Raw genomic sequence first — 24,242 nt, 5'->3', positions numbered from 1 at the left:
TTTCCTTGCCTGGTCTACTCTTGGAGAATCCCTGCTTATATCTAAGGAAACAAATACTAAAGATTATTCAGTGTATTAATAAACAGCACAGCATGGTCGTTTCACATATGGAAATATCTCTGTTCAATACACCATCAATTTAGTGTGTAAACTGACAAGCCAGGAATGGTTTACGCAATAATGAACCATTTATCATGGATCATGCCCACACATGACAAAAATGAGTACCACAAGTAATAATTGATCATTTGCTTTATCTAGTCTACAAATCTGTTAAAGAATCACCCACTTAACAATTCACATGTACCCTAAAAATAGCACCCTCGCTCCAGGAGATCTGTTGTATATTGATTAAGAATAAAATGTGAATACAGATCTAAAATAAGTTTTTTTTATATAGCATTGATCTCTCTTGCCTTCTCTCTTGTATTATTTACCTCAGAATTAATATTACCAACTGAGAAACAAGAAAGGAAAATGGGATGGAGAGTTTATTTGTTACCTGCTCTTCACTCTTAAGGTCCCAGGGCAGGTTGCAACATTAAAACACAATATTAAAAACAGTTTAAAACAACTGAGTAAGATTATATTTTTAGTGAAAGAAAATTGGAAATACTGTTTTGAATCTTAGAAGTACATATAAGTAGTTGCCTGCCAAAAGACAGATTAGTCATATGAATTTCCGTTATGTGGCTAAATCTACTTTTAGTGTGAACTAGCAACTACCGGTACTATGAATATATCCTCAGAAAATTATTTTGGCCATGTGGTGGAGCAATCAGATAACTGTTTTCCATTCTTCCAGTTGTTATGCAAATTGAACTCACCACATAGTCTGGCTGAATTTGGATTTGGGAACTGACAGTTAGACACAAGCAGTGTGGCCATCTCCGGTTTATTCAGCTGCAAGTACATTCAGTTGGGGAAATCTGGGCTTGTTCTTGCTGTTTCCATGGATGTAAACTGATGTACTTTAATACCAGTGGGACAGTCAGAGTCACAGATGTCTACAATGAATGTTGTGAATGTGTCAGCACTTAGGTATTTGCTATTGTCTTGAAGACACCAAACCACTGTTTGATTTCAGCTGCTCATGCAACACACTGATTATGTCAAGTGACTTATTTTCCATTTTGTTTCCAGGCACAAAGAATTGAAATAACCAGCTTTGGGGGGAAACGATTAACTTGAGGATAATTTGTGAATGAAGACCCACAGCATGTTCAGAAGATCCAGCAAAGTTGCAATGGACACTCAAGTCACTAAGATGGACTTTGTAACTTTTGGTTGTTTGCAATGATGTGCCTTTAAACTTTATATCACAATTCATGCCCTTCATACTACATAAATTATAAAATAATACAATCGAAGCAACATGTCAAAAAACTTGGAGATTATCAATTTGTCATTTTTACTGGAACATGAGAGGGAAATGATACTGGGAGTGCTGAAGAGAGACGAGTATTTGAAAAAAATTGAAGATAAAAGAATCAGGTAATTGTGAAACTTTCTTCTGAGGTATTTAAACTTCTGAATACTGGAGTTTGATTTAGATATTTGTGCATATGTTGTTGTTTTTGTCCAGTTAGCTCATGGTTACAGTGTAGGGTTGGGAAGACATCAGGCTTGTGGAATCTACTTTGTTTTTTACTACAACCCTGAGGTCCACCAACCACAGCCAGGTTCAAAATAGTGGCTCAGGTGAGCAGACTTAAGCTAAGAAGGAATTTTGGTTGAGCAATGGGACTTCTTTTCCCCTTGCATGCACTCAGTGCCCTTCTGAAATCTTTTCCAGAGGGTTGAGCCCCTAGAGCAGAGTTAGGGTTTGCATGGGAAGGAGAGCAGGAGAACATTCTGTTACACAAGCAGAAACCCTTGCCCTGACAGAATTTTCACACAGTGCTATGTGTACAACCCAGGGTACCTCTGAACACATGCTCGGAATTTTTGATCAGTAGCAGAACTGAGCTCACAAGTTCTCTTGCACACAAAAATCCACTCTTGGTTTCTTCCTCAATAGTTACTTTCCACCAACCTGATTTAGAAAGGAAAGCTTTTCGTTGCTATTGTTAAGACAGCTGAACATCAGAAACCCTTGCTGATCTTAAAACGCAGGCATATCAGTACAGGACAGTGACCATTTTGCACATGTCCAATTGACACATTACTGTTGATGCATGGATCCTTTAGGACCTGGAAGAGGGCAGAACAGGGATATGGCGTGACATAATGGGGTGGGCTGGGTTTATGCACACTCCACCAACGCGTGGGGGCCCAGGAATGGAACCCCTGCACAAAATGATTGCCATCTGTATTTACTTTCTGCATTTGTATGTTAGTATATTGTGGTTTGTTATTGCTGTCTATAAAATATAACAGGTGGTATCATTCATCTTGCAACACCCCCCCAATAATAGTAATAAAGAAACCATTTCCGATCTACTACGGTAGCATCTAGAGATCTTTCAGTAGATTCTGATATGCCCATCTCTAGTTTTGTTCATAAATAGCATGCATCTGTTGTTGACCTATAGGTTAAATTGACTGTAGGCTAAGATGATTGCCTTGCTCTTTAATGTTTTATGAGGGCATGTTGACTAATCTTTATCCTCCATTTGGAAAGGTTTAGCTTATTAACCACCACACTGCAGTTTTTTGTGCAGTTTCTGTAGTCTATGTGCATGCTATCCATGTTAACATCCTCACTCTCTTGACTCTTAACCTAAAATTTCTTTTTAAATTTAAGAATAGCTAGCATGAAACTGCCATTGTGTGATAAAAATTAAAAAGGCCTAAATGAAACCAATGTAATGGCTGTCATGCCGGCAATATAGCAAGGTGGCCGCTGTTCAAACAGAGAACGTAACACGATGGAATGTCATAGAATCATAGAGTTAGAAGGGATCCTGAGGATCATTTAGTCCAAGCTCTTGCCATGCAGGAATCTCAACTAAAGCATCCATGACAAATGGCCTTCCGACCTCTGCTTAAAAACCTCCAATGAAGGGGAGAGTCCACCACCTTCTGAGGAAGATCATTCCACTGTTGAACAGCTCCTACTGTCAGAAAGTTCTTCCTGATGCTTAGTCAGAATCTCCTTTCTTGTAACTTGAAGCCATTAGTTCGGGTCGTAGCCTCCAGAGCAGGAGAAAACAAGCTTGCTCCATCTACTGTGTGACAGCCCTTTAGATATTTGAAGATGGCTATCATATCTCTTCTCAGCCTCCTCTATTCCAGGCTAGGCATATCCAGCTCCCTAAACCATTCCTCATAAGGACACTTGATCTAGACACTTGATCTTCTTGGTTGTCCTCCTCTGCACATGTAACATGACAAGAATGTGACTTGGTGAGCCTTGAGCTTGGGTGTCCGTCCGTCCCGTCCCCCCCGGGCTTAATGTGGTGCAGCTCTGAGAAGGAGTTTGGAAGCTTTCGCTTCCATTTTTGCTTGGCTTCAGCTTGTCATGTAGACTGACCTTCTGATATATGGTTAACGTTTCTTTGAAACAAGCCAACTTTTAACCAATGATTTCAAGTTCCAGTGACATGACAGGTTGTGGTTAAGGAAGAACAGGAGCAAAAGCTTCTGAACCCCTCACAGATGTACCAGAGGAGAGGGGAGGAAGGGAGCTAGAGGTTCACTGCAGCTCATTCACATCATGCTAAACTATGACTTAGCAGATGAGAATCCATTGTGCTCTTCAGCTCCCATCAGTCTCAGCCAGCATAGCTAGTCATCAAGGATGATGTTAGCTAGCAATATCATGTTTCTGTTAGCATGATGCATGAACACTGCCAATATCTTTATTATGACCAAGTGAAAATTGCAAAAAACAATGAGCTAGCTTTCAAGTTTCACAGTAAGATTGAATTTAATTTTATTGTCCACCCAGGTATATCTATCTACACACACACACACACACACACACACGCCCAAATCAAATAAATTTCATGCAAAGAGTAGAAGGATAGTAGGCAACAAATAAGCTTGCACACACAGAGAAATGTCCAGCTCAAAATCAAAATACAGGGAAGTGGGTGACTAACAGTTTGCTCTTATATAGACTTAGTCACTCCTAACCCCGCCAACTTCAATCATTAACTCTTCTAGGATCAGCTGTAAACAAGATGAAGCAAGGGTTCAATAAACAGAGCAGAATGCACTTAGTGACTATTCACCGTTGAATGTCAATAGAACTGCATGGCTGGAAAAAATAAAAGCAGGAAAGGTCCCTAAAGGCTAAGAGTCCATGACCATTAAGAGTACAACAGAACCCATTTATGCATTTCCTGAAATTACTACTTAGTCATAACCCATTTCTTAGCTCCACTTCAGTGTAAATATCATGTGCTTACCTGACCTTCTGAATATCCAAATGTTCCACATGGCTGAATCTGGACTGAAAATTCCAGCAGTGTTGCAGGTGTAGCTGGTGAACACTATGTTAACTGAGCTCTCATTTCAACTCTCTAGTATTTAAATTTGCATTAGGACCCAGTGGGTTCTATTCAGGTGTCTAAAATGTCTGGTCTTCTCATGTGCTGCGGTCATCTGCTGATACTCTCCTCTGAGTGTACCTGCCGCTAGAGGTAAGGTCAACTGTGACATGGGCATCATTGGTTGTGGTGCCAGGCAAATACTGGTTTTCTCTCCCAGCCCTTAAGAAAAAAACTAATTTTTTTTGGTCCTGCTGCTACTTTTCATTTATTATTGAGATCTGGTGCACATGTGTTTCATGTTCAAACTTCTGTTCTACCTCTGAGGATAAGGAAAGATGCAAAATATGCTATAATGTGATATGTACCTTAAGCATAAGATTTGTATGTTCAGGACACAGTTCTGCACTTCACATTCAAGCACCACCTCAACTTACTGCACTCATTTCCAAGTATACTAAGAAAAACATAATGCAGGGTCTCCTTTGAACATTGAGATCCCAGGTTTTCTTCAAACAGCAGGAGGAAAGATGCAAGACCCATTGTAATGGGACTTTAGAACATTGTGCTTTACAGGTATTCTTAGACTTTTATACATTTAATTCCTTTTAATTTATTTTAGTCTTAAAAATTAGTCAGTTCTGGTTTTGGGCAAAAGCTGTTATTGTACAGCACATAACTGCTTATTCTACTGACGCACAGTGTTCCGTTTCCGTAGTGTTTGACATAGCTAGATAGTGGCTGTTTAGAAAATGTGCTCATGGTAGATTGAGATAGGATGACTCATTCTCCTCCTCCATCTCTTGTACTCTTGGAACACTTAATTCCTCCAATTTTGAAATCAGAGCACATTGTCACAGTTGTTCAGTGATTCACTCTTGAATACACCGCAAGGAAATATGGAAGGAAGTTTATATAAAACGCAGCTGTCTGAGGTTGCTTTATCATAAACGAAGGAAATTGCAAAGTGGGGCATCTTATTTGTTTGTCTACATTTGTGTCCTTACCTTTCTCTAAGGGCCTTGGAGTTGCATTCCTGGGGCTCCTGCATAATTCCTTCTAGTTCTTGGCTAGGTCCAGATTTATTTATTTAATCAAAAAAATCTTCCCGCTCGGTTTTTTAAAAACTTCAAAGTGGTTAGCTAAGATCTGCTTAGCTTTAGAGAGGAGCCTAGAACAAGTACTTCAGACCATTATTTCGTAACTCATAAGGCTCTGCACTGTTTTTCCCCCAGTTTTTTTGGGGTGGTGGTGGTTTGAAAGTTTTTATAGGAACACAGAACTGGAAAGCAGAAAGGGAAAAAGTTGGCATGCAGTTTATTTATTTTGGCATTTATATATGCCACCCAGGAAGGTTCTTTTATGTCATAAATAACTCTTTGCTGACAGGCAGACAGTTCTCAAATTGTTAACCTTTTGTCATTAAAACCTGCCTGATTTCCAGCCTTTGTTTCTTAACTTTGTATCCAAAGTGCCCTTTGCAAAGCTACATGCTGTGGGACATATTAAGTCTTTCTTGTGATCAGATGAAGTCTCCCTGCCCATGGCACCCATCAAACCTCTCCTAAAATTCAGAGGACCTTCAGGAATAAGAAGTTGTTCATGAGCAGTCTGTGAAGGTGATGACCATTCCCCTGTTAGTTTCCAGCACATGGTGCTCAAAGGTATCTGGATTCTGGACATCCATGACAGGTGGCCATCCAACCTCTGCTTAAAAACCTCCAATAAAGGAGAGTCCACAACCTTCTGAGGGAGTCCGTTCTACTGTCAAACAGCTCCTACCATCAAAGTTATTCTTGATGTTTAGTCAGAATCTCCTTTCTTGTAACTTGAATCTATTGGCTGGGCCACAGATTTGATTTAGTTTCGTAATGCTGGTATGCCAGATTTGCTAGAATCAAAATAATGGCAAAGGATTGATCCAGACAGAAACTGGTACAAGTGAGTGTGGAGAACATCAGAATAAGAATTACTCTTATTATTATCCTAGCAGAGTTGCACTCTTACGCTTCTGAAGGAAGTGTCATGAATTTTTATAGCAGATAATCATTTTGATCATTTAGGGCTATCCAATCTCTAAAAGAGAAAAATGCATGTAATACAGTATTTCTCATTTCAAGTGTTTTGTGTGTCAGAAATTACTTTGCTCTTTGATCTACTGCAGCTTTGCAAGCTTTGAATAATTGTGTTGAGGAAAGTTGGCAAAGCTAAAGCCATATAATTATAATAAGCAGGCTGAAGACCCATACCAAACATGCATTCATGCGCCGTGCATTGAGACATTGAGCAAAATGGAACAGAGCTCTTTCTTTGACTTTAGTGCAATCAATTTATGTCACATTTTCCAGCCATGTTGTATATACATGATGTATTTGCATCATGCTTGGCATGTGTTGGTGGGACCACTGCTATGCTGCCAAAGAGCAAATTGCCTTTGAAAGGCTTTATTGTTATCTCTGCAACATGCTCTGGCAAATAATGAGCAAGATAAATAAAAATGTAAAGTAAGCACAATTTTTGGTGAAGTCCTAGATCACAGGATAATATAGTGCAAATTTAAATGCCCTTCATTTTTAGCAGTGGATCCTTCCCTTAGCTCCAGTGGATTGTGATGATTGCTGAAGAAAGGGATGCAGTAGAACATTCAATATTTTATGAAAATAAAACTGTCTTTTGAGGACTGGAATTGCAGTCTCTACACTGCAAGGACTAGGACCATAAATTAGTAGCTTAAATTGTGCCCTACAGTTATATGCTGAGCAGCTCTGTAAGGGCTGACTGTTCATTTCATTTTCTTAAGTACACACACAAAAATCTTCATTAATAATCTGTTGCTTTAGTAATGAAGAGTTTAATATAATGTATTGCATTTAATTTCAGAAATATGTCAAAAGGCTTGGATTAAAATGAGGCCAGCATGTTCTTAATGAGCACTGATATTTCGTCACCTAGCTTTTGTTTTATACCCTGACTTAATTTAATAGTTCATAACATGCCCTTTCTCCCCTAGTGCCAGATAGATTGTTATCATTTTGGGATTATCTTTAGCCTTTGTCCTTTAATTTTCTTCTTTTCCTTTTCACCAAATTGTTAAAGTGTGTATGGTTAAGTCTGCAGCCAGAGACAAGGGAGAAACAGAACTCGGACTGCAGCACAAGGGATGGAAGGTTAAACCTTCCCCTCCTCCATATTGCGGTCCCATCAAATCACTTTTCAAAGCTTTTATTCCCCACAGGATAGAAGCAGCGGGTAGTTAAACTAAGGAACTCTCTCCCGCAGGAAGCCATGATGGCCACCAACTTGGATGTTGTGGAGAATGTGTCAAGATTTTTGAGTAACACTATGAAATTACATCACCATAGGTCCTAAGAGCCATCTTCATACCTCATGATGTCTGGACAGTTTTATCCTAAAGTATCTCCTACTATGGTTCATTAACTGAGTTGTGTTCTGATCCATGTATATGATGTGCTTTACATGCCAATAAAGGAGATTGATTGATTGATTGCACTATTATCTTTATCTCAAAAAAAATCCTGTGATCATTATATCTTAGGAACAGAGTCTAAGAGATAAGAAACTGCCCAAGGTTAGGCACTGAATCTTGTAGACCCTGATAAAAGTGAATTAATATCCCAGTCTGGTATCCATGCTAGAGAGTAAGGTTAGTATTTTCTCCCAATGTATCATTGCACCCAAAGGATGGAGAAGGTAGGACATTTATCTCTGCATAACTGAGTCAGCTGCCGATCTGTTCTACTTCTGTACGTAGAATGGAGGGTGCCGTTTTGTATTTCACCTCAAGCCATACAATTTTTTGGTCTAGTCCTGAGCAAAGTACATACATACATACATACAAACATACATCATTCTCAAGGCAGCTTAAAACATGAAAAAATACATAATTGCAAACATAATGAAACCAGTCATAAACAATAAATAAAACACCAAAAAGTATACAACAAAATTAAACAATTTCCACATAAATCATAAGATCAAAAATAAAGATACAAAAATATAGAATCAATAACAGCAATAATTCCTCCGTCAACAAAACTCTTAAACCAGAGCTTTCCAAACTGTGTGTTGTGACATGTTACTGTGTCGGCTGCAGTGTGTAGATGTGTCATGCAAACGTTCCCCGCACTCCTCCCAGGACTGGAAAGGGGTTAGTTTATCCTCTGGTTTGTTAGTAAAACTGAATTACTGTGTTGCGAAATGATGCATATCTAAAAATTGTGTCACCAACATGAAAAGTTTGGAAAGCAGTGCCCTAAATAATTGCAAAGTTGTAATCAGAAATTATTTTGATGGCTGTGCCACACATACAAGCCACTAGTATTTAGGTTTTTCTAAAGCAGTGAATACTTCAAGCCACTTTTCTTAACTTAAGTTTGTTGTTTTTCTTTCCAGAAAACTGAAGAATGAGTTACTGGAAGTCAAAAAGAAAGGTGGACGGCGTTACCAGGAAGACGACAGCAGGGTCTGCATTCGGTGTCGAAAGAATTTGGGCTTAATCTTTGATAGAGGGGATCTCTGCCAAGCATGTGGACTCAGAGTTTGCAACAAATGTCGTATTGTGGGAATTGGTGGCAACTGGAAATGCACAGTGTGCGATAAGATTGCGTAAGTTTTGTTCTTGGACACACTTGGATGTCAACTCACATTTTCTGATCTCCAGTTACGATGCCTTTGACAAGCAGTATGAACACCCAGGTGATGGAGGGGCTGGGCTAATAAAGGCATGTTTGGTCTTAATTTGAGCTAGAGAGACTCTTAAAGCGTCTCCTGCTGAATGAGGGTAGTCTCCTGCTAGTATCTTCACTTGAACCCACCCTCTCCAGCTATTGTTGTTGTTTCATGAAAGGGATGGTAGGGAACCTGTGGCCCTCCAGATGTTTCTGGATTTTAATTCCCATTGCCATTGACCATGTTGACTGGGGCTGATGAGAGTTCCCCACCCCTGCACTAAGTGTAGTGTATCTGTTTGTTCTATTTATCTATTTCATGTGGTACTCTTGTTTCTCATACACATTAAGGTGATGTGCCTCATAAGTAATAAATTAAAGATATAGACAGTAAAAACAGACAGTAAAAGCATTAAAGTAACTATGGTTTTTTGTATTCCTAAAAACATCCAAAAAATTGAAAGGCCTGGTAAAGTATTTATTTATTTAAATATTCATAGACAGCAATTTATATTTTATTTCATCGAAAGGTATTCAGCTTGTACCAACAAGGCGTAAGAGTTTGTGCCATGGCAGCCTCCCTAGACAAGGAGTTATAGCCAAGAGGGCCCCCTTCCTGGTTGCCACCTTCTTCACTTCTGAAGGTTGGGGTACCTGGAGAAGGGCCTCCAGCAATGAGGTTAAGGGCCCACTGCCTGTGCTAAAGCATACACAGATCTCCATCCCCTTTTGGTGTCTTGGTGGACTAAGAGGAATAGTTCAGCCAGGATTGCATTGATCAGAGGTAGACAGTACGTGGATATAGATCTACTGTTCGATCTCTGGGTGAATTGCGGTAGATTAGCAAGGATTCTTGATTATCTGTTGTTTAACAATAGTAGCAACAAAATGTCTGCTCACCCTACCCTAAATTATACTGCTGAAATTAGGATAAATCCTGGATCTTAAAACAAATTCCTGGGCTTAGAATTCTTTATCTCTAAGTGCATGCCTTTTGCACCAGTCTCCACTTGGTGGATCTGGGTTCTGTTAGTAAAGAGTTTATACCGCAAGCCTGAAGTTCGTCCACCACTGCTGTAGATTATCCTAGCCCCCTCCCCTTACAATTACCCATAGGTACATGTAACACAACTTGCCAACCAGCACTCTGGGCTCCTGTGCAAGATTTCTACTTTTGTAAGCTAGTAGCTCAGGATAGTGCTGAGGTGTCTCACAGATGCTTTAGTTAGTGCCATCCCTTTACCAGTTAGGGATATTTGCTGTCTGCTGTGCTATCCAATGATGTCATCATGCATACTTAATAAAAAGAGGTGTTTTATTTATTCATTGCTTATTATTGCATTGAAAACCCACCTTCCCTCCAAGGAACTCAAGGCGTTGTACATGGCCCTCCCCATATTCATTTTATCCTCACAACAACTCATGGGGTAGGTTAGCCTGAGAGATTGCGATTGCTCCAAGGTGAAGCAGTGAGTCCTTGTCTCCCAGGTCCTTATTATTGCTTTAAAGGTTAGCTCGTGCTTCCTTAATAGTTTGCATGTGGAAATGCCTTTTTGTGCCTAATAAAAGATGAAGAGAGGATTGCTGGTAAATACTGGCTTGAGGAAACTACCATTTTTAAAAGACATTGTGACCCTGCTGTAGGCCATGGTAGCAATCAGGGAGGTAGCTCCTGTAGAAAGGCATAATGGCTGCCCAGGACCACAAAAAAATGGTCAAAGCAAATTCAGCACAAATTATATGAGTGTGATGAACAAATTGAGCTGCTCGTTAGGCAGCTCTTGAGAATAAAGAGCTCCCTGAATTTCAGAGCATGCAGCAGTAAAATTATATCACAAAGCACTTTACTAAGCAATGTAGGCTGGGAATTAAATGCAAAATAATGGGTTTGGGGTGGGGGGAATCCCAAGCATCTTTTAACAGAAGAAGGAAAGACGAAAGAGAAAATACTGTGTTTTTCTTAAGGAACATGTCTCCATTGTACTTTGCATGCATGAGAAATTTAAAATAAGCACTTGTCTTTCTAGAATGCTTTCCCACTTCTAGCACATAATTTCTTTTTAGCTGGTGAAGGGCAAAGCACAGGGTTTTGTTTTTAAGTTAATTGAGTTGCATGACGATTGTGAAATGTAGCATAAAGACTTAAACACACCTGCAATTAAACAGCTTATGTGGGAGTTGTATACCGGTAGGTATGCGCTGCTAAAAACTCCATGAAGTGTCCTGCATTCAGTGACAGTAGTTTTCAAACGTAAGTTTCTAGCTTTAGAAGAACATTTTCTGTATTGCTGAGGAGCTCCTAACTATCAGAATCTCAGCACATTGCCAAAGATCTGCAGCATATTCTAGGGACCAAATTGGGCCTTTACTGCTCCTCTGTATGAACTGAGTGGGTTCTAAAGTATATGTAACACTCTCCTCGGCAATGCACTGCAGGGGGAACATGGGAAGTGACCTCACACTGAATCAGACCATGGATCCAACTAGCTCAGTGTTGTCTACACTGACAGACAGTGGCTCTCCAGGATTTCAGACAGATGATTGGGATTAAACTTGAGGCTTTCTGCATGTAAAGCAGTTTCTCAAGCCATGGCCTTTTCCCAATTTATAAGCCAATCATATCTTGGGTATAGGTGTCTGTCATCACTGTTCTTGTCATTGAGGAAGTTGTAAGTTCCTCAGCACACAGGAATGATGAACACACATCTAGTTAGGATGCCATAGGAATGGTGGTGGTAGATTGGTGAATTTTAAGTTCAGATTTATCCCAATGACATAGAAATTAGAGGATTCAGTTAAAGAGCATACAGGGTGCCTTGGATATCCCTGCTGCCCCCCTACAAATGCCACAGTATTTTTCCCAGTTCATTTGAGGGAGAGACTGTAGGGAGGTAACCTTGCAAAAGTCTATCTTTGAGGAGAGCCCTTTGGCACTCAGTATAAACCTTCTGCTTGTACATGATTAGGCAGCTCCAGTATTAAAACACACAGAGGTCTGCTGCCATTTAGTTTGGCACAAAGCAATAGTAAGTGGATTGGACAGGTGACTGCTAAGTATTTCATATCTAATTATTACATTCACATTATTACTGAAGTTAGAATACCTCAACATTTGCATTTATTCTACAATTTTAGCAAGTTGAGTAAATTTTCTAGACCAACAGAAGACAGTGAGCGGAACAGTCAGCCTGAGTTGCCCTCATCATAAAGGAGCAGCCTAAGATGTGGGTGGAGGTTTGTGTGCTTGCAAACAAATTAAAATTTGGGTTATAATCTAGTCAAATGCCTCTCTCTATTTGGTAGAGAGTGCTAATTATACCAGACAGTTGCCACATTCAATAAGACTGCAAGACATAAATATGGTTTTAGGCAGTAGATTGGAATGGAGCAGTGATGATTCAGAATGCAGCTATATAGATTGTGTAATTCCAGTTTTCACAGCTCAAACATTTCTCTTTCTCTGCAGTGTTAAATTGTTATGATGTTCATGGACATCCTGGATTCTGCAGGTTATTAATCAAAGAATAATATAGGTAGCACAGTTGAGCACCACATGAGAGCAGAGGTTTCAACCTCTTGATCAATCCATGAGAGCAAAGAGGTTTCAGTTGATATCATAAGCAGAGGGAAGGAGTGGTGATCCCTTTCAAAAGGTCCCCTTCTCCCTCTGGTGCAGTACCATTATTAGATCTCATAGAAGTTTCGGGAAATGAGATGAAGTGCTCCTTTATTCTTCCTATATAAGACTCCCTAGTAAGGGCACCAAGTGGAAAGGGGGTCCCTTTTCAAAGGATAAAGAGACTTTATTTTTGCTCCCCAGGGCAGCACTGGTAATGGAACTATCTTTGTTCAGTAGTGTCTACAGCTAGAGAATGAAATGTAGCTTGGGCCCTTACTAAGAGTGATGGACCTGAGCATTACTTGAAACTACAAACCTATTCTAGTTTCTTGTATCTGTTGAACCCATTCTGGGTGGGATTGTGCTCTCATGGAGGAAAAACAAAAGAAAAGCAGGTTTTCAGTTGAAGAGGGAGCCTTGAAAAGCTGTGTAGGAGTTGTGAAATGAAGACTGCTTTTTAAAAGGTTTGCGTTTCTGTGCCTTACATAGTTCAGAATAAGGCACTGACTGTACCCTGAAGCAAAAGCTCCACCCTGACAACATTTGCCAAGGTGTCATGGAAGCTGCCTAATAGAACACTTTGCTTGGCATTTGCTTGTGCAGAATGGGCAGCAGTTATACCTGAAAATGCCTCATATCCAGAATGAAACCTCAGCACACCTGATCTCCTGGCTGCTAGTCTGTCATGGTTGGACTACAAAGGCTGCTACATTCCCAGGACAATCAACATCCTGGAGATTAATAGTTTTGATAAGATCGTTTGTTAGCAACTTTACTCAGGTGTCTAAACATTTGTTATCAAAGGGAGTTGAAGTTTCAGAACACTGCTCTGGTTCAACTGAAAAGGTTTCTTTGCAAAATGAAAGTGAGCAGAAGGAAATGAAAATGTTCAAAGGGTAGTAAGAATGGTTTTCAGAATACGGTAGCTTCTTGTTTTCTACCTGTGTCTATCTTGACATCAGAGGGCTTGTTTGTATTCTCTGTTAGTTTAACCTTCCCTAGGCAGGGCAATACCCTTGACTTTTGAACCCATTTGCATATATATTTTGTTTTAAATTAATGCAGTATCTGTGACTAATATCATTCAATCCTGGAACTGAGCAACAACACTCCCTGCCAGACAGAATTGGTGTTAGGGATTGTATCATTGTTCAAGTGCTGAGGCCCCCACACATGTAGGGACCCCACTTCCAGCCCTGCCACTGCCACTTCTCCTTGCTGATGTATCATGTTCACCTGTCCTCTCTGAGCATGCAGACAATGACTAGAGTTGGAAGATCGCAACATCCTCCAAATTGCCTTGCCCATGCCTTCTGGAAGGTTGTGTGGGTGGGGCCTAGAGGGAGGAGGCAAGCACAATGGTGGCTGTGGCAAGGTCTAATGTCATATTTGTATGACATGGAGGTTTAATTCTGTCCTCAACAAAATTTGAGAAGGTGTTGGGAACTGAATTGGGACTTAGAAACTGAAGAAGACTCTGAACAAAAATGCCATACAAATCCTTATTGGCAACAAGCAGAGAAAGAGCCTTTAAAATTTTGCATGGCTGGAACTTAACACCTAGATGCCTGGCCTTTATAAAACTGAACTGTTCTCTTAGGTTTGCATTTTGTTAACATGGCTCTTTTAGTGCTTTTCCTTCTTTTTTAGTTCATCATTTATCTATAAGGGATCACATGTTGTGGAAATGTGTATACATTATTAAAAGGCGATTAAATATGAGCTCTGATTCTGGTTCCTCTGCCTGTTTTGTAGCCAATAGATTTCTAAGGGCTAAACATAAACGTTAGGCTAAATATACTTTGAGCTGTTACCCTTGTCTGACCTTATCATGTAGGCCCGGTTCCTTATTTAATTTTCTGCTAATGTTTTCTAAAGCAATATATATTTCTTGGGTGGATGGAGTTAATCAGAGTACTTGTTTACATTGATTGGATCAGATTGTGCCATTTTCCTGTCTCTTCTCGTTCAGGCAGCTTAGGATAGTAACAGGTGAATGGTTTTTTGAAGAGAGAGCAAAGCGCTTCAAACAATCCACCCTCCTCGGAAGTGATGTCGTTAGAAGGTCTATCCAACGCAAAGCCCCAGGTAAAAATAACAGGAGGGAAATGTGTTTGTTCTTCCTATGTATAGCTAAAACCTTGTTGTTCCCCTAGTTGATGGTTATAGTCTTAGTGCTGCATAATGAGCTGGCACTTGCTAACGCCTTTTTAGTATTAAAACTTTTTTTAATACAATAGAAACCCCTTGGTCCCTTATCCAAGGGACTACTCTGGTCCACACCTGCTTTGTTTTAGCACCACCAGAGCATAAAAGACTCCCACACTACTCAGTCGAAAATATTTATATGCCACAGTCCTGTCCTACTGAAACCAGTGAGCTGTGTGCATCGGGGCTCAGGATTGCTGCCATGGCTTACAGCAAAGTATATACCCTCTCATCATACCCTCTCATCATGAGTTCCATGTGCAAGCACAGGATTTCCTCTTGTAGCGGAGAATATTGCCTCCAGCTCATTATAGTATTCACACCCAATCTCAACTTTCCTTTCTACACTGAACTATGTATTATACTGTAATGCATGCTGGTGGCCCTGCTAGGTGTGTAATACACTCTAGTCTGAAACAGTTGCAATTCTCGTAGTTCTGTTCTATAGAAAACACAGTTGTTGCAAGGTGTGTGTGTGTGTGTGTGTGTGTGTGTGTGTGTTCAGCTTTGTAATGAGAGCAATGCATTTTATCTTTTGAATGTCTAAAATCTTGGTAATGTGTCTACTAGGGTATATTGAATACCCCTAGTAGGATTTATTTATTTAACAAACTGTATATACTGCTTGATTCTAAGAAAACCTTTAAGGCATACTTACTGCCTATCAGAGATGTGGTAGCATCTACATTAGCAGGGGGTTGGACTGGATGACCTTTGAAGTACCTTCTAACCATACGATTCTGTGACCAGTGTCTGCTGCTTCTTTTTTTAAGTGCCTGCTACTCTTGTTCATGTCGATTTTATATCTATCTATCTATCTATCTGCTATTCCTGTTTGTTTTTCTTCTTGTTGTGTCATTTCTACCACCCCTCTCATTATTTGCTCATGTTAGCTGCATTGGGCACTTTGTTTGAAACACAGTGGTGAGATAAAAAAAAAGATTAGAAGATAGGGAAGTAGTCAGTGAGTGAGAACAAAATTCTGGACTTATGGGCCATTGGCCTTATCCAGATGCTCTTACATTCTTAAGTTGTGGATGCTTCTGTACTTGGAGACCATGTTCAAATGAATGGTGTGTTGGTGTTGCACTTCGGACAGCTGGTTTAAAACTGGGAAGCTTGCTTTTGATCCCCTTTATTATTTTAAAAGTGCTTTTCCCCCTTTTTAAGACCCTTCCTCTGAAGCTACAGAAGGAGGAAAACTCAAAGATCAGTCTCCAGAGAGTTCAGAGGAGACGTCAAAGCAAGATGTGCTTGCTTCCTTTTCAAGTGGGGCAAAGTCAGTCTTCAGTGGGCACAGAAATATTGGGTAAGGCAACATTTTATAATCTGAATGCTGAAGTGGATTTCTGTTTAGTGGATTTCTGTTTAGATTCACTCCAGACCATTCCATCATTTGGACCCAATGACCGAGACGTTTTTCTTCCAGCAAGGATTTTGTTATTAGCTTCATTTATATTTGAAACATTTAAAGGATGTGTGGTTCATAACTGGATTCTTCTTTGATAAGAGATTCTGTGGAGGGGCTCCCTTTTGTGTGGTGTTTGTGGCTTCCTCAGATAACTTTCTTGACATTCAAACAACATGTTTCTTCCATCTTCCTGACTAGAACCGCAAGGTGGTATTTGCTATGCATCGTAAAAGGGGCTCCCCCCTCCCTCCAAATACTAGAACTTGGGATTAGTCAGTGAAACTAATTGACAGGAAATTGATAACCACCCAAAGGAAGTACTTCTTCACACAGTGTGTGGTAAATTTGAGGGGTACACTGCCATGAGCTATAGTGGTGGCCTCTAGCTTAAAGGAAATTAGACAAATTCAAAATGGCTGTATGCCAACTCCTTGTTCAGAGGTAGCATACTGTATTTTTCCATGTATAAGACTATATTTCCCCCCAAAAAAATTAAGTTTAAAATTGGGGGTCGTCTTACACACGGAATGTTGCAATTATTTATTTCTTAATTTTGGGCTCAAAAAATAGGGGTCGTCTTATACATGGGGGCGTCTTATACACGGAAAAATACAGTAACTCTGAATGCTGGTTGCTAGGGAACTGTGTCCGGCTTCTTGGCTTCCTGGGGGCATTTGGTTGGTCATTGTGGGAGACAGGATGCTGAACTAGATAGGCCCTTAGCCTGATGCAGCAGGGTTCTTCTTATGCCCTTAAAACATTGAAGATCCAGTAATGTCCTAATGACAACTCTGCATCCACTTGCCGCCTTTTCTGCTACTGCTAAGAAATGTGTGCAGCAGCAAATGGGGCACTGGTACAAGAAACAGATGATGTAAATTTAGGTTGTGTGCGAGTGTCTCATTGCACCATGTAGTGTTTATTGCAAAATAAAAATAAAAATGGATAGGCCTTAGAAAATATTTATCAGGTCTGGTAGTTAATAAATATTTTTATGAGTGAATGGGAACCCCTAACAGTCCCTTCTCAAAGCCAAAACATATTGCAAGAAACAGGATAATTGTTGCTATTTCCTTCTTCGTTTTGTACAGTTGAAGCACACAAATCCCTGAGGTTCTGCTTTCAGGGATAAAGGCCAAACCCAGTAGAGCATAAATATTAAATGATGCAATACTTTTTGAAAAATTGCAATACTTTAGAAAAATTACTTATCTTTCATGTTATCTCTATTGTAGCAGAAAATTGCACAGTGCTACAGTTTAGATACATTCTTTCATTAACATGTACCTTTCTCAATCATTGTTTTTTTTAATCTTGATGTGAAACATAATGCAACAAGCTTACATGAAAATATACCATGGTGTACAGTTCTCACGAGCATCTTAAACAGAAAAAAGGAAAACTTATGTATATATGGGTCCTGTATTTTGATTGATGTCTCCTTGGTTGCCTTGACCTTTCTGTTGAACAGAGCTTTATTCAAGTCCAAAGGAGAAATCGCAGGTGTGAAGGCAGAAGATGGAAGAAGCATCAGCTCAGATGTTGATGTCCAGAGTATAAATAGTGCTGATAGGTAAGAGAAGTGGTGTGACCTTTGTACGGTTGAACTTAATTTCTCCACTGGCTTCAGAAACTGATACAGATATTGAAATTACTGTAGTCCTCCTTTCTTCTTCTTTTTGCTGAAACCACTCTGACCTAATGTTCTCTGATGCTCATTTTCTACATGCACACATTTTTCTTGCAAGTTGTAAAGCTAGGTGTGGTCTTGTGTCACTTTTGTTACCAGTGGTTAGAGGGGGAGGTGGTACTGAGCCCTAGTAGTCAGTAAAATGCACTCATCATCCCCAGCCAGCAGCCAAGGATGATGGGAGTTGTAGTAGAACAACATCTGGGGCCCCAAGTTTCAAGAACATGGTGCTAAAGGATACAAGCTGTCATTGTAAGTGATCCTGTTTGCCATCTCACTACTTCCCTAAGAAGTCTTTATGGGGTGGGTGGGGGGTTGATGGTTGCTCACAACAGTAAATTAGAATGTGATATGGCATAATCAGCCAAGCAAAAATGTAATTTGGGTGTCATTTCTAGTATATGAATGGAATTACAAAAAAAGCAGAAAGGTTGCTTAGACAGTGAAGTGATGTGTTTTTAAGTTAAAATGTCAGTTGCATTTAAAAGTAAAGTTATTCTATTATACAACGTTTTATTCAATTTCCTGGCAAATGAGGATGGATTCTTTGATCAATACCAAATTTAAAATTACTGTTGCTGAATTTTGAAAATATATTGGCTTTCTCAAACCTTAGTATTATTGAATGGAAAGATAGTAGTGTTCTGGGGAGGCGTTGGAATGCAGTTCAGGTCAGGTATCATCAGCTTGAGACAAATAAGGCAAATTGGAACATTGCTCTTGAGCAGGCAGGGCAGACAGATGGAGGTATTTAGAGCAGCTGAACAGTGTCTGTGGAATGGCAACTGTCCTTGGAGCATTCTGCGAACAATGTCAGAACCATCATGCCACACCATGTGGCCAACATGCCAGACTGCTGCACCGTGGGCATGTTCCACTGGAATTAGCCGTAACTAATTCCAAGTGTCCAAAAAGAGTGGAACTGCATGTTGCAGATAGATTGTGTTTGTGTAGCGAAAATGCAATAGCTGCTTCCCCCCTAGGAAGTGCAATTGTGGAGCAGGCTTTTGGAGCAGAGAAGCTATGAAGGAGGAAGGACAAGGGTGCTTAGCATTTCTTCCATGGGCCTCTTCTCCACTCCAGATCCACACGCACAGGGCTAAATCGTCAGTTGTAAAAACAGCTGATGGGGGCAAAGGTTCAAGTGCCTCTTTCGCCTGGGGTCTTCTGTTCCAAACAGAAGGAAACAGATAGCAGGAGACCACTTACTTTCCCCTACCTGTGACATATGCAATACAGTTCTTTCTGTGAGTGAGATCCGCCAGTCTCGCCCTGAGATATTTCTGCAAAAATGGGAATAAAATGCTGGTGGGGGGGAAATGGAAGAGAAACAACAGCAAAGCAGCAGAGAAACAGAGACATCTTCCTCCAGGAAGGCAGAACATATATGTGTTCCAATATTTAACTAAATAATTGGAATGTCATTGTGTGGCTCTGTTAAACACAGAGATGCTCTGAGCCAATTTTGTGAAGTCTGAAACTACTATCTCCTTTATAAACTAAAGATTGGGTGCTTAATTGACCCTGGGGTGTTTCTTCTCTGGGGGAAAAAAAATACTGACTAGAAGCCAAAGAACAACGGTTTAAGAAAGGTGATGAATGACGAATTCACTTTATGGGGGTGGGGCAGGTAACATTACATGGCTGGGTAGCAGTTTCTGTGGGTTTGTTCTCTATAATGTCTGAAAGGCCTAACTGGATCTGCTAAGAGGTATGTGGGATGAAGCTCAAGGGATGGTAAACTGAAATTACCTTGTGCAGACTCAGTTCCTGAATGCTACTTACATTATTGCCTTTGAGTGCACTTCTGATTTCAGGGTTGAGTTCTTTGTGGAAAATCTGAAGCTAATGGGGTATCACCCTTTATGTTACGAAATAGTGCACCTTTCTGATGCAGTATTAGCTGTCCTAAGAGGATAGATTTTTGGCACTCTTTCCTTAGGGTGAGCACCTATTCTCTCAATATGGAGGAACTGCCTGCTGGCCTGAAAGGAGCAGTTTGTGCTGCAAACCGAAGCAATTCTTCTACTCCAGTCCATCCAAGGTCACCGGCACTGAGCACACGCAGCATGACTGTAGATTATGGCAGAGTAAGTTGACTAATTCCCAAATTGTTCTCTTTAGACTTTACTGCCTCCAAAGAGGTTTAAAAAAAGAGACAGTTGAAACATGAGTCGAGTTTTCATTCAGGCAAAACTCAAATCTATGCACCTTCTGAATGTTTGCTGGTCAGGGCTCTTTTTGTATACAGAAATTCCCTGCCCATAGAAAACCAGATATTTGGGAGAAGGAATCTAAACTAGCTTTCTCCCTGACTTGCTAATTTTCTGTGTGCCGGTGCCTTACATACGGAGGAGCATTCAAGCATGTGAGCTCTCCATCGTAGTCAGAACTGGCACAGTGTTGACACAGGTTTACTGCCTCAGTCACAACCCACATGTGCTAAAGGGAGCATTGAGCCTTTCATGGGAAAATGCTGGTAATAATTGAAATCCATTGATGAGAACAGGTCTCTAATCTTAATAAGGGAGTTATCCTGTGTTGTTTTCACAACCACCTTGCTTGATTGCTGAGAGACTTGTGACCTGCCTAAGGCCACCCAGTAAGTTGTATGGATGGACAAGGATTTGAACTTGGGTCTCCCTGGTTAAAATTTAACCATCTGCCTCCTACACTTCATTGATTTAACCATTATGTTGGCTGCTACCAAACACAGTGGCAAAACCCACATTGACTTTAATAGGACAGCATAATAACCCAAATCTCTTAAATTTCACATTAGACTTGGGGATCACACTACTACCGACTCCATTTGGGCTGCAGGTATTCATTCATTCACCTTTGCTGGCTGGAGTCCCCTGGGAGGATGATGTGCCAATTACTTTAGTAATGTCTGAAGCCTCTCTTTTCTCACTTGTTTTTTTAAGACCAGTGTGACATATGACATGAGTCCATTCACAGCAAAAGAAAATAAAGGTGAGAAAAGATGACCTGCCTAAAGTTATCCAGAACCAAACTCAGTATCTGAAGAAGTGTGCATGCACACAAAAGCTTATACCAAGAACAAACTTAGTTCAGTGACTTTTGAAACAGAGTACTGAAAATTGGATCCTGTGTCCCCCATTCCAATGTGACTGGGCAGTGCTATGACGCGTTTGACGCACTGGAATTTTTCTGGAAAATCATTTGAGTTCACTGAATGTATTTGCGGGGAGGTTTTGACAACAACCGACACTAAATCTAAAGATTAAACTTTTGGTAATTTACTAACCACGAATGGTCAAAACTAATTTGGTTCAGCTTTTCAGGATGGGAACAGTGGCTGTTGTGAAGACATCAGTTTACATAAACATTATGTTTGCAGCAGACATAATAAAAGCTTAGGAGAAACTGGGCACATTTGCAAAAAAATATTTTGCAGATGGCATTTTTTCTCTTGGCTGCTCAAATCCTGCAGACTCCCCATAGAGGCTGATATTTAACTCTGCTTACATTACATATAGCAAAATGGTAAATGTGGCAGTTGCTGACAGAATGTCTTGTTTTTGCTTTAATGTGTTCACTTTTATATTTAATTATATTTTGCCACTTTTATAGTTTGCAATGTGTTCTGTTTCTGGGGCACATACATTTATTTGTATTTATTAGCTCACTCAAATAAATCAGATTATTTCATCAGGATTCTTAGTATGGTGAGGCAGTGTCATGCCTAACTGTACTTCACAGATACAGAGCAAACAAACAGATGAAAAGTAGGAGAAGTTTGCATTTTTAGCATAAAGATTAGCATAAAGTTGTTGGCACTGCCAACAAACAGAACTGCTGTAGTGGGTTAAATAACTTGCCTTTTTCATAAAGAGGTTTTGTTTTTTATATAAAAAATAGCATTGTATACAGAATATTTCTCTTTCTTTCCTTTGGGAAGGATCCTGGATTAGAAAAAGGCACTCCTATACCTGCAAGTGAAAGTATACCAGCAGATCTAGCAAAAAAGCATCGCAGGAAAGCATCTGGAACACCCTCTATAGCTGTTTCTAGGACATCTATGTCATCTGGTAAGCTTTTTCTTTTTTAATGTAGTCTTCATTGCCACCATTTTCTCCTTCCTGTTTTTTCTTCCATTTATTCTCATTTGGAATAAGCCCCACCCCATACACACTTTTGCTTAAAACCTAAGAGGCAGCCATTTCCAGGTTAGACTATTTTATCCATCTAGCCCAGTATTGTCTCTCCTGACTGGCAGAGGCACTTCAGGCAGAGGTCACCTGCTGCCTGTTCCTTTTAACTGGAGATCCCAAGGACTGAATCCGCAGGTAAAAGAAGTTCTGTACAATGGTACAGTGATGGGGGGGGGGAGTATTTGATCCCCTGCTAAATTCGCCCGTTGCCCTCTGACGAAGAAATGACCAGTCCATAATTTTAATGGTAGGTTTATTGTAGCTGTGAGAGACAGAATAACAACAGGAAAACACACAGAAACCCAGAAGACAAAAGTCAGAGATTGATGTGCATTATAATGAGTGAAATAAGTATTTGATCCCTTTGCAAAAGATGACTTAATACTTGGTGGCAAAACCCTTGTTGGCAATTAGAGGTCAGACATTTCTTGTAGGTGGCCACCAGGTTTGCACACATCTCAGGAGGTATTTTGTCCCACTCCTCTTTGCAGATCCTCTCTAAATCAGTAAGATTTTGAGGCTGATGTGTAGCTACTCAAACCTTCAGCTCTCTCCACAGATTTTTGATGGGATTAAGGTCTGGAGACTGGCTAGGCCACTCCAGGACTTTAATGTGCTTCTTCTTGAGCCACTCCTTTGTTGCCTTGGCTTTATGTTTTGGATCATTGTCATGCTGGAATACCCATCCTCAACCCATTCTCAATGCCCTGGCTGAGGGAAGGAGTTGCTCACCCAAGATACATGGTCCCGTCCATTGTCCCTTTGGTGCGGTGAAGGTGTCCTGTCCCCTTAGCAGAAAAACACCCCCAAAGCATAATATGTACCCCTCCATGTTTGATGATGGGGTTGGTGTTCTTGGGGTCATAGGCAGCATTCCTCCTCCTCCTCTGAACACGGCGAGTTGAGTTGATGCCAAAGAGCTCAATTTTGGTCCCATCTGACCCAGGAGACTCTGGGTCATTCAGATGTGCATTGGCAAACTGCTGTCTTGAGCAAGGGGACCTTGCGGGCTCTGCAAGATCTCAGTCCTTCACGGCGTAGTGTGTCACCAACTGTTTTCATGGTGACTATGGTCCCAGCTGCCCTGAGATCATTGACAAGCCCCCCCCCCCCCGGTGTAGTTCTGGGCTGCTTCATCACCATTCTCATGATCATTGCAACTCCACGACATGAGATCTTGCATGGAGCCCCAGACCGAAGGAGGTGCATAGTTATTTTGTTTCTTCCATTTGCGAATTATTGCACCAACTGTTGCCACCTTCTCACCAAGCTCCTTGTCAATAGTCTTGTAGCCCAGTCCAGCCTTGTGGAGGTCTACAATCTTGTCCCTGACGTCCTTGGACAGCTCTTTGGTCTTGGTCATGGTGGCTAGTTTGGAATCTGCTGGATTGATTGCTTCTGTCGACAGGTGTCTTTTGTACAGGTACTGTAATGAGCTGGGATTACAGGTAAAAGCTCTCCCTTACAGCAGGTGCTTCCAAACTCAGCTCGTTACATACAGTGAAGATACCAAGTAGCCTGACATCTGGCTGGTTGATAGGGGATCCAATACTTATTTCACTCATTGTAATACACATCAATCTCTGACTTTTGTCTTCTGGGTTTCTGTGGGTTTTCCTGTTGTTATTCTGTCTCTCACAGCTACAATACACCTACCATTAAAATTATGAACTAGTCATTTCTTCATCAGAGGGCAAATGGGCAAATTTAACAGGGGGTCAAATACTCCCCCCCAACTGTACATCCATTGTTTTATTTCTCATTAGCACCTGCAAATTGTAATCCTTGCCAGGATGCCACTGCTTCCATATGGAGAATGATCAATCCATCTGCCTCTGCATTTTACTTTATACTTTTATTTATGCCTCTTATAGTGCACCATATTTCTTCTTTGGTTTATGGCCGTTTTTAATGGCTAAGTTGCCAGAATGTTGGGTACTCAGTTGTGTGCAGCTTGATTTTTCTCTCCCCTTTGCTTGGCTTCTGCAGAAGACAGGAGAAATGAAGCAACT

The 24,242-nt window shown here is 40.5% G+C and overlaps 1 protein-coding gene across 2 annotated transcripts in view; it reads left to right on the top strand.

The window, feature by feature from the left end:
- The first annotated feature begins 1,148 nt into the window (after window positions 1-1,148).
- The window catches only part of SYTL5 (synaptotagmin like 5), a 39,025-nt gene continuing 15,931 nt past the window's right edge, over window positions 1,149-24,242 (top strand). For both annotated transcript variants that reach the window (XM_033147182.1, XM_033147181.1), the window contains exons 1-7: window positions 1,149-1,494; window positions 8,850-9,062; window positions 14,716-14,831; window positions 16,122-16,260; window positions 17,834-17,935; window positions 19,995-20,142; window positions 21,978-22,107. In XM_033147182.1, the coding sequence (XP_033003073.1) occupies window positions 1,376-1,494; window positions 8,850-9,062; window positions 14,716-14,831; window positions 16,122-16,260; window positions 17,834-17,935; window positions 19,995-20,142; window positions 21,978-22,107 (967 nt within the window). In that variant the 5' untranslated portion in view covers window positions 1,149-1,375. The remainder of the gene's footprint in view (window positions 1,495-8,849; window positions 9,063-14,715; window positions 14,832-16,121; window positions 16,261-17,833; window positions 17,936-19,994; window positions 20,143-21,977; window positions 22,108-24,242) is intronic.

Source organism: Lacerta agilis, chromosome 4 (genome assembly GCF_009819535.1).
Source record: "Lacerta agilis isolate rLacAgi1 chromosome 4, rLacAgi1.pri, whole genome shotgun sequence".
Taxonomy (NCBI): Eukaryota; Metazoa; Chordata; class Lepidosauria; order Squamata; family Lacertidae; genus Lacerta; species Lacerta agilis.
Note: the sequence above shows the minus strand (reverse complement) of the source record. Positions and strands in the feature narration are given on the sequence as shown.